The following is an 11,164-nucleotide window of genomic DNA, read 5'->3' as shown; positions in this document are numbered from 1 at the left end:
TCTTTCTTTCCAAAATTAACTTAAATTTTTAAGTATACAAGTAATACAAAAAAAAAATATGAGTTAAAAAAATATGAGTTATTTGCGGTGGTTTTAGGTTTGCAAATAACTGAACAATCCAAGAGAGAGGACTTTTCAATATTACGCAAATTGTAAATCTAAAGGTTTAAACATGGAGAAAGATAGCAACTCCTTCTATTCCTATTTTAGTGGAAATAAGAGGATAATTTAGTGCGATCTTTCTTACTAGCAAAACAAAAGACTAGGTTTTCCTCCTGAATGTGTTTGATATTTTAAACTAGTTGACATATTCAGAAGGAAGATCTAGTCTTTAGCTTTGCATTAGGATCATAAAAGATTATCCACCTCCACCAAAATAGGAATGGAAACCGCTCAATACCTTTGAGTGATCTATTTTATAAAATAGCCAGCAAATGTATAGGTTTTGTATATTTATACTTAAATATACATATAAGATACATATAATATACATAGACCATCCGTATAATATACACATACTACACAAATATCCATCTCTCTCTCTCTCTCTTTTTTTTTTTTTTTTAATATTCATATCATTGTATATATATTGTACATTTGGGAAATTGCCGATAATAGAAAATAGGAATAGAAGACGTTGCTATCGTTCTGGAATATGGAATTGCCGGTCAGGTGCATCTCTATATTTCTTGGAGTGCTTTATCTTGAGACTTTTCGACATAAATTCAAATTAGTCTAATTCAAAACATATACGAAACATTGAATGAAAAAACAAGAAAAGAAACATGTTCTCATTAAAGCAAAATCAAGATTGACGATAAACTAAACAAAATCCCATAATATTCTAGTATCTTTGCGATCCTATTTCAAAAATTTCAAGGACACATTGGATTTCTTCCTGGCCCTCCAAAGTGAAACTCAGGTTCTTCAACATAATCACCCATGTATTGAGGTCAACATTTTGCGGAAATTTCAACTCCATTGAATTATTGAGAATTCTCATATTCATCATAAATTCAGTATTTGCAAATATGTAAACTGGAAAAGCTCCACTCCCCATTTGTGTTTTTGTGTGAGGATGTGTTCCTACATTTTTGCTATAAACTTCACCACCCCATTGAACTGTTTGTGCATGAATTTTTAGGCCACCAACAAAGATCTCTTATGGCCAATATCCTAAGTTGATTGATCCTGCGTATTGTAGCCACCAGTTGCTAGCATTCAAATTCTAATAATTAGGACAAGAAAATGAAAATTTTAATAACATCAAAGAAGAAAAGAAATCTGGATTCCTAAAGCAAGAAAGAGTTGAAGAATTATACATCACTTAAGGATGAGATTTTAGAAGGCCATAACTTGTTGACCGGTACCATATTATTATGTTTAATTGCACAAACAATTTAGAAATTGAATTCCCGATTAGGTGGACGTGATTAAATGTCACGCCTTCTAATATTTGAAAATCAACTAAAATTCTAATTATTAAATTCTTCCTTATTTGAACTATGTCAAAAGTCCGAATATTTATGACTTTAATTTTTTTCCTAAACAATTAACACAACATAATCAATATATGGAATAGTTAAAATAATTATACATCACTTAAGGATGAGATTTTAGAAGAATTTTATTTCTCAATTAATGTTTAAACCTTAAAATATTTTTCTCGCGTAGTTAATATCATTAATGGAAATTATAACTCAAGATTACATGTTTAAAATAAAGAGGATGAAAATAGAATTATTTATTACCCGTAATTCAACAATGATGTCAATGTAATAACATCATTTTTTCATTTAAATGAATGTTACATCTATTTTAACTTCTATTACTTACATAATTTAAATTTTTTAATTTATCCATACGTGCAACGCACGATCAGTAAAACTAGTTAAGCTAAAAAAAAAATCTTTTGGTTTTTTGTTTTAAGAAAAATACCTAGAGAACATGTAAAAATTGAAGTGGAACACCTAAAAATCATCTAACTGATTCAAATAACATGTAGCTTCTTTTAAGACTTAATTATTAATAATAACTACTCTTTTATTTAATTATAATTAGTAGCTAATTCACTTTTCTAAATTAAAATTGGTAGCTATATCTATCAAAATACATACCCAAATACATATATCTTTCTTTATCCCCACTCACTATCCATTTTAGATTTTCCATCCTCTCAAAACCCTAAAAATTTTTCTCTCTCCCTCCTCACTACAACCGCCGCCGCCACCATCCCGGAGCTTCGGCGATGACTCTAGCAGATCCCAACCAAAACAACCGCCTCTCTCTCTCTCTCTCTCTCCCCTTTTCTCATCTGGACCCGCTTTGAACATTTGAAGATGAACCTCGGCGTCACCGTAGATGGCAGCGTGAAATGGCGGAGAGAATCATATCTGCTTCCAGATCTGGTCGATTTCTGGCGTCGGCGCATCCAAATTCAACTGATTCACTCGCAGACTAACTGATCTTCCACATATTATACATCATCATTAATCTTCTTTTCTTTATGTAGCTGGCTCAGATCTGCGGATTTGAGTGTTTTTTGTATTTTTTGAGTGTATTTGTTAACAGTGTATTTGGTTGAATATATGAACGATTTATATCTCAGATATGGTCGGAAAATGGCTCAGATCTAGCTGGCTCAAGTCTGGGGATTTGAGTGTTTTTTGTATTTTTTGAGTGTTTTTGCTAACAGTGTATTTGGTTGAATATATGAACAGTGTATTTCGTTGAATATATGAACATATGTATTTGGCTTCACATGTAGTTTGAATGTACACAATGTATTTGACATTTTGTTGAAATCCATTGAATATATGAACAGTGTTTTCAAGTACACGGATTTTTCAATGTATTTGACTTCATATGTAGTTTGAATGTACACAATGTATTTGAAATTTTGTTAAAATGGCATCAAATACAACGGAAACCCATAAATGTAGCTACAGAATCAATATGTATTTGAAAACAAACAAATACACCCATTAAAATACAAATGTTCATTAAATAGTAACTATGGTTGGTAATATTAAAAAGGTAGCTACTAAAGGTAAGGACCTACTAAAGGGTAGTTATTCATGTAAGATTACCAATAAAAAACCACACAGAACTCAAACAATTAAAACAAACTAATAGATAAAAATCTTTTTGAGCATTTTCCTTAAAGGAAACGAATTGAAATGTAAGAGATACCGGTGTGTTCGATATGGAGGAAAATGTTTTCCACAGAAAATGGGTTTTTGAAAAATAAGTGAGTTTCTTACTTATTTTTTCATGTTCGGTTGGTTAGTGAAAAATACGTGAATTTCTTACTTATTTTCTAATGTTTGGTTGGTTAATAGAAAATACGTGAATTTTTTACTTATTTTATGTTAGGTTGGTTACTAGAAAAGATTTTTTCCGGAAAAGTCCACCCACCCTCCACCACTTATCCCCGCCACCCCAACCAAATCCCACCCTTGAACGCTTTGTCTTCATCCACCCCTATCCCACACCACCACCCACCTCACTGCTCCACTCACACTCAAACGCACTTCATCTTCACCCATCACCACCCACCCCACTCCACCCCACCGCTGCACCCAACCCCTCCCCCCATCTCTATTTCATATATATTATTTCACTTTAATACAAAAAATTGGGTCGCAATACGGGGAGTGGGCGGGTGGGGTGTACAAAACCCAAAACAAAAAATTGGGGTGGGGGTGGGGGGGGGGGGCAGGTGAGTTGAGTGATGGTGGGGTTGGGGTGAGAGGTGGGAGTGATTGGGATTCGGTGGGTGGGTGGTGGTGGAACGCCACTTGTGAGATTTGTCTTCCTTACTTTCATTAGGGAGTCATTTTCTTCATTTTTAATGGGAAATGTTTTTCACCATGTCGAACACATCTTGAGAGAAAACCATAGAGAATTAATTAAGGCAAATCGTTTAGGCATATCAATTGGAGGTCAAAAAATAAGCGATTACAATCGTCCCTCTTTGCTCGAAAATATAAAGAGCTTTCCGGGAAAAAAGTAATCAGATTAGCCAATTTTGACCGACCAACATTTCAATAAAAGCATGTCTTTAAGAAGTTTGACCGCACCCTGCTTCGAGGTTGTCTGCATATCCTTGATTAGAGAAATCAAGTCACAGTAATTCTGGATATTTCATAGCTGGGACCACCAACAGTTTTAAAACTGATGTTGGGTAATGTTGTTGGTTGGTTGTTGGTTCTTGTTACTTTTACATAGAAAATAAATCGGAAAAGGGTCAGATTTGTTCCTATACTCTCATAAATAAATTATATTTGTTGTTCGTTATATTTTTTCGATATATTTGTATTTGTCATTCAACGTTAGGGTCATATTTATTCTTGGCATCCAATTTTAGGGTCATATATACCCCTCATCAGTTAAATCCAAAAATACGCATGTATGATAAAATCCATCAAAGGATAATATGTTGATTATACTCCCCTTAATACATTTAAACTAGCGTGATATGTTGATCTAAAGGTAAAAGCACCATATGAGTTAGCGCATATTCAAATAGCTTCCAGCCCTTTTGAATCCTATGGCAGACAAAAACTAAGTGTTCAAACTTTATAGCAAACGGAAGCCTCTGATGTTTAAGTTGTAAAGAATAAACATAACAAAATCATTACTCATGTCATGGAGTTTCGAGGAGTACGCCACCGCTATTAGCCCTCAAGATTTCTCGATTTTAAAAGACAACAATAAAAGTCTTAACTGAAACACATTTGGTTCCTTGATGGAAGCTAGTATATGATTTAAATAGTGATCAGATTTAATTGGAGAAAAATAAAAGTCATGTAAATTTGAAAGATCCCCCAAAAAAAAGTTAGGTTAGTAATTAAAGTGATGATTCCAAAAGTTAGTGTCCAACACACCATAGCGGTATTAGGAATACTAGTGAATTTACCCGCACTTCGTGCGGTTATAAGAACTTAATGAACCCTCTTGCGCCCCTAGCTTCGCCCTTGCCTTGCCTTAAGTATTAAATGCACGTGAGTTTGAACTATGAAAATGAAGAACCTCTTTATTGCGAACACTTTACCTCTCTTTGGTAGTACTCAACCTGGCCAAAAAAGCTTGTCGCAACTTCCCATGAACATCCAATACAATACAAGCTGTGTCAAGTCACCATGCAACAACCTTAGCTTACACATCAAAATGATTTAAAAAAAAAGGCTAAGAAAAAGATTTAAAAAATAAGCTGGAAAGACCATATGCATGCATTAATCATACAATTCTGTCGCGTTACATCTCAGAAAATTACACTTGTTTCCTGATCTACTGTAAAGACAATACTTGACCAAAAGGACACTTTCTTATGTTGTCGCAAGTTGGAATAAATAAAAATATGAGAAACTAGAAAAGACTCTGGGTTTTTGTATTTATCTTCTAATCATTGAAAATAAGCAAATAGTGTTACATCATACAGTAAACTGTGTTTGTATAACAGCTATAGTTCCATTGTACAAGTTGGTCAACTATAAACTTTATTTGATTTTTCATTTCCAATTATAAAGAAAATCAACAATGGATCCTCAGTCTACCATTCTTGCAAATGCAGAGCATATTTTTCTATCATTTTCTTCTCTTTGGGCTCAGAATGAAATCATCTTCATCATCATCGCTATCACTTTTTAATCGTTTCTTCGCCTTTATATCGCCATTCTTTGACACTTGCTGTTGCTTTTTTGAACTCTCAGCTTTGCTTATGAATGGCCGCGGAGGAGGAGATTTAATCGGAGTCCCCATGCGAATTTGCTTTTGTTTTCTCTGCTTTTTCTCGAACGCCTTCTTTGATCTCTCAGGTGACAATAGACCATGCTCCATCAACCTGCATTTACATGCCTCAAGTCTTACTTCAACATTTTCAACTATATTTGAAAACCGGAAGGAACAAAAGACGAAAAGAACACTAAATATAGTGCTAAGATTAAGCAGTTAAACAACCGATGCTTCATGTAAGAAAATAAGAAATGTATATTCTTCCTCATCTTTGAGAAAATATCATATTCTGCCCGACAGCGCAAGAAGCATTTGACATATATTCTTTGAGCAATTCCTCATAGAAGATCCGGTATAACAACCTTTCTATTCCAACAGAGTATCGTGTGATCAAAGGAGTCGAACACGCAATATTATAAAGTGAGTACTTGGATATTAGAATGGAATTAAATTTGAAATGAAAGCCTCGGAAAACAAGGCAAATTTCGTATTTGGCAAAGTAAGCAAGAAAATGTTCGTGAGGCATGCGAAGAATATTTTGGCCAAGCATGATATTTAACTTTGCATAGCCAAGACTTCCATTTTTCTTTTTGAGGATTGTATGAACCAGATATATGTTGGACCTATGAAATTAAATCCTAACAACTAAAAGCCCTTGCGTGTAGCCTTGATCTCTATCTTATGACAAATCCAGAACAGGAGAAAAAAGAAAATCCTACTAAAGAGTTGCGCAAAATCTGAATACACCGTCCATGCTTTCTTCTTTCCTAGGACCTGCCTTTATTTTTATTTTTTTTGTAAGTGGTAACAAGGACCTGCCTTTATTAAGCCACCACAAATGGTTTGAAACCCGTGAAGATTAGTGTTAACCACAAGTGTTTTCTTTCATTTATTTTTTTTTAATAAATCAAAAATTCATCAATAGAGCATCACACTTTTCTTGAGCCGAGGGTCTATCTGAAACAACCTCTCTTACCCACAAAGGTAGGGGTAAGATCTGCGTACACCTCACCCTCCCCAGACCTTACTTGTGAGTTGTGGGATAACACTGGGTATGTTGTTGCTGTTATCAATAGAGCATCAAGATGGTGTCGATGGAACAATTTACCCAAAAAAAAGAAGAAGATGGTGTTGATGGCACAAATGTATCACAATGCAAAAGAGTTTAAACCCTGTATAATCAAGCCAATGTCCATGCAAACTGGAATCTCTTCTCCACATCAAAAATACAAAGAAACAAAACAGAAATTTTAATAATTGCCCATATGGTTAATCGTTTTATTTAAAGATCGCCGTATTTCTTTTTTTCATAAGGACACAAGATACCACATTAACTGTCAGAGAATCAACAATATTGAGAAAAGAAGACACAAGCAACCACACTCCTAGTTCACATTCAGGACTGCAAAGATCTTCAACGGTGTTGGGCAAAAACTCAGGATAGTTCTTGCAGAGGGAAATGTAACACCACAAAATAATGTACATAAAGCCAGATGCAATTTATCAGTGCTGTTTTCCTAGCTGACCATTCCCCCCCACCCCATCCCCCACCCAAGGAATAGTAAGTCTCTTTTTTAAGAAATCCCTTTAGAAATAGAAAGTTAACTAGGAATACTGACAAAACTAGTATGCCCAATTATTTATGTACAAGTTCATTTTCTACATAACTTATAGACATATATGAGGTCCCTAGACAAGTTTTTGCTCCTTTTACAAGTAAAATATCCAGAGACAATGTCAAGAAAACTCACCAGAACTCAGCCATTTCACTTGAAGGTATCTGTTTTGACAATGATTCATAGAATAACCTCAATGGTTCTCGCTGTTATAGAGAGTACACAGTATTAAAAGAGTGGACCAGTCATTCCGGATTTCCATTCAAGTTAATCATTAACAGATCATGAAAAGAAAATAAGGTGTATATTACCTCTTCAGGAACATCAAACTTCTGGCCAGCCAAGGAATAAACTTTCTTCACTCTAGTTTTGGTTTGCGTTTTTGTGACGGTCTTGGATGAACTTGAGGTTGTTTTTCCTTTCACCTTTACTAGGACAATAAGGTTTCAAAGAACTAATCAAGGCCATAACCATCAAAGTAGAATAAGCTTCTGCCATCAATTTCTATACAACTAAGTAATTGTAAGAGTAGGAGGGTTGAATGAGAAAACTCAAAGAAACAGACTGAGATATGTATCTCACTGTTATGTTCTCGATTAACAGTTAAAGCACAATTGGTGTTAAGAAACCACTTAAATTCATGGCTCATTAACATAATACTGCTACTAAGTCAGACATGCATCTTAATTTAACCCTATTCACACAATATATAATATCAATTCAACATGAAGAACAAATTAACAAGGAATCTCACAAGGAATCTCACACACCCCTATCAAAATAATAAAAAACCCATACAACAAAGAGAGGAAAAGATGAATCTTTTTAACCATTTCAGAATATAAAAAATCTGAAGAACAAGAAAAGTAATGATCTTTTCAAATGAGTACCTCAGTATTAGAGACAACAAAGAGGGCCAAAAGGGAAATCTTCTAACTACTTGTAATGAAAGCAAAGAATTCTAGCATATCGATAGTTGAAGCATAAGAAAAAGCAATGATCTTTTTTGCAGATGTTACCTCAAATTTTCAAGTATGTGAAATTTTGAACCATAAAAAGATGATCTTTTGGCAGATGGTTACCTCAATCTTTTACCAATAGACAAATTATCTACCAATATTAGATTGAATTGGATCTCGAATAGGAAGAATTTATACAGAACATTCATATTACCATCAACACTAGTTTAAGATGGGTAGGTAATTGATTTATAGTAATAAACCAATGATCTTTTGCAGATGGGAACCTCAAATTTTCAAGAATATCAAAATTTGAGCATAAAAGGATGATCTTTTACCTCAAATATTCAAGAATATCAAAATATGAAGCATAAAACCATGATCTTTCTGCAGATGTCACCTCAATGTTTTACATATACACAAATTATTACCAATATTAGAACTAAATGGAACTCAAATAGATTATATAGAAAAAAGCAATGATCTTTTGCAGATGGGTACCTCAATTTTCAAGAATATCAAATTTTGAGCATAAAAGAATGATCTTTACTTCAAATTTTCAAGAATATCAAATTATGAAGCATAAAAGGATGATCTTTCTACAGATGTTTCCTCAATCTTTTATAAATATTGACCAATATTAGAACTAAATGGATCTCAAATAGAACAAAATTTATCAAAAAGCAAGGATCTTTTGCAGATGGGTACCTCAACTTTTCAAGAATATCAAAATTTGAGTATAAAAGGATGATCTTTGACCTCAAATTTTCAAGAATATCAAAATTGAGCATAAAAAGATGATCTTTTACCTCAATCTTTTACAAACAGATAAATTATTTACCAATATTAGAACAAATGGATCTCAAATAGAACAAAATTTATCAAAAAGCAATGATCTTTTGCAGATGGGTACCTCAATTTTTTGAGAATATCAAAATCTGAGTATAAAAGGATGATCTTTGACCTCAAATTTTCAAGAATATCTGAATTTGAGCATAAAAAGATGATCATTTACCTCAATCTTTTACTGACAGACAGATTATTTACTAATATTAGAACTAAATGGATCTCAAATAGAACAGAACTTATCAAAAAGCAATGATCTGTTGCAGATGGGTACCTGAATTTTCAAGAATATTAAAATTTGAGCATGAAACTATGATCTTTTACCTCAATCTTTTACTAACAGATAAATTACTTACCAATATTAGAACAAATGGATCTCAAATAGAACAAAATTTATCAAAAAGCAAGGATCTTTTGCAGATTGGTACCTCAAATTTTAAAGAATATCAAAATTTGAGTATAAAAGGATGATCTTTGACCTCAAATTTTCAAGAATATCAAAATTGAGCATAAAAAGATGATCATTTTACCTCAATTTTTCAAGAATATCACAATTTGAGCATAAAAAGATGATCATTTTACCTCAATTTTTCAAGAATATCACAATTTGAGGATAAAAAGATGATCTTTTACCTCAATAAAAAGATGATCTTTTACCTCAATCTTTTACCAACAGATAAATTATTTACCAATATTAGAACTAAATGGATCTCAAATGGATCAAAATGATCAAAAAGCAAGAATCTTTTGCAGATAAGTACCTCAGTTTTAGAGATAGTAATGGCAGATTTACCCTTTGAATCACCAGATTGCTTTGATGAGATCTGAATAACCCTTTTCTTGATAACAGATGAATCAAATTTAGGTTTTGAAGATGAACCAACTTGATTATTACTACTAGGTTTCACTTTCACTACATTAGATTTGGTCTCAGTAGCCATATTTAATTTGGTCAGCACAAAATTTTCTTGGTATTGATATGATAAAATCCTTATCTTTGTTGTTCTTTTCTCAATTGTTCATTGATATCATCTAATCTATCTCTGTAAAAAGTTGTGTGTTTGTGTGTGTGTGAAATTGCTAAAAATAGATTTTAACAGTGAGATAAAGAAAGTGAAATGAGAAAGGGGTGATTTTGGTGGGTAACCAACTGTTACTGCATATATTTCATGCTAGATTTTTAACTACTTTTAGGCATGTGATGTGACTAATGGAATAAAAACTAAAAGGACTATAATCAAAATTCCAAGTATGAGACAGTTAATATTTCCACTTTTTATATTTTAATACTAGTTAAAATGACCAAGATCCTTTATAGAAATATGCTTCGCATTTGAGTAAAGCCAAAACAATTTTAGAATAATGCGATTTAAAATTTTCTCACAACATATAGTTGTTCAATGACTAAATTTAAGATTTTTTTTTTCTCAATAAGATACTGTTAATTTAAAATTAAAACTAACTTTTATACAGATATTATAAGACTGTCATCAACTTGTACGTGAAATGTTTGGTGCTTTCCCCTTTTGCTCTTCTCTTTGAACTAAGAAAGAAGAACTGAATCTTGATCCGTTGCTTAAAATTCATTGAGCTGGGGAGCAAATCCATCACTGAAAAAGAAAAGAAAAGCAAGGAAGGTTTGTAAAATATAGAAAGTAATTAGATATGTTAACATGACTTGAGTAATTTTTTAAGTCAATTTCTTAGCACGAGCTCGTATGTTCTCGGTTTATATATTTTTTTTTTCGAAATGTGGTACACGACCTTTTTTTTACCGAAAGGACCTCTAGAATATAATTTGTATTCTATATTATGTTGATGTTGCTCGTAAGTTGTGGTTAGTGAATCTTTTTTAGCTAAATTGAATTAAGTTGAAATATTGGATAGTTAAAGTAATAACAATATCAAAAAATTTAAATTAAATAATCCTTTTTGGACATGATAAATCAATCATCAATTTCCTGGAGAGATAGTATTATTTTACACTTTGGGATAAGATAAAATATG

At 32.7% G+C, this 11,164-nt stretch overlaps 1 protein-coding gene across 1 annotated transcript; it reads right to left on the bottom strand.

Moving 5' to 3' along the window:
• Positions 1–5,211: 5,211 nt before the first annotated feature.
• LOC132600341 (uncharacterized) lies at positions 5,212–10,295 on the bottom strand. Its single transcript, XM_060313416.1, has 4 exons — positions 9,919–10,295; positions 7,664–7,777; positions 7,488–7,558; positions 5,212–5,845 (listed from the first exon to the last, which is right to left on the bottom strand). Exons 1-4 carry the CDS (start codon positions 10,096–10,098, stop codon positions 5,590–5,592), a joined length of 621 nt encoding a protein of 206 aa, XP_060169399.1. The 5' UTR covers positions 10,099–10,295; the 3' UTR covers positions 5,212–5,589.
• Between the last annotated feature and the right edge of the window lie 869 nt (positions 10,296–11,164).

The sequence above is a fragment of the Lycium barbarum genome, chromosome 6 (assembly GCF_019175385.1).
Source record: "Lycium barbarum isolate Lr01 chromosome 6, ASM1917538v2, whole genome shotgun sequence".
Lineage (NCBI taxonomy): Eukaryota > Viridiplantae > Streptophyta > Magnoliopsida > Solanales > Solanaceae > Lycium > Lycium barbarum.
The sequence above is the reverse complement of the archived record's forward strand: the minus strand, read 5'-3'. Positions and strand labels throughout refer to the sequence as shown.

Coding starts and splice junctions, on each gene's coding strand:
- LOC132600341 (XM_060313416.1), bottom strand. CDS start 10,098: ATGGCTACTGAGACCAAATCTAATGTAGTGAAAGTGAAACCTAGTAGT. Junction 7,778..9,918: donor TTACTATCTCTAAAACTGAG/GTACTTATCTGC, acceptor GTCCTAGTAAAG/GTGAAAGGAAAAACAACCTC. Junction 7,559..7,663: donor AGTTTGATGTTCCTGAAGAG/GTAATATACACC, acceptor TCTCTATAACAG/CGAGAACCATTGAGGTTATT.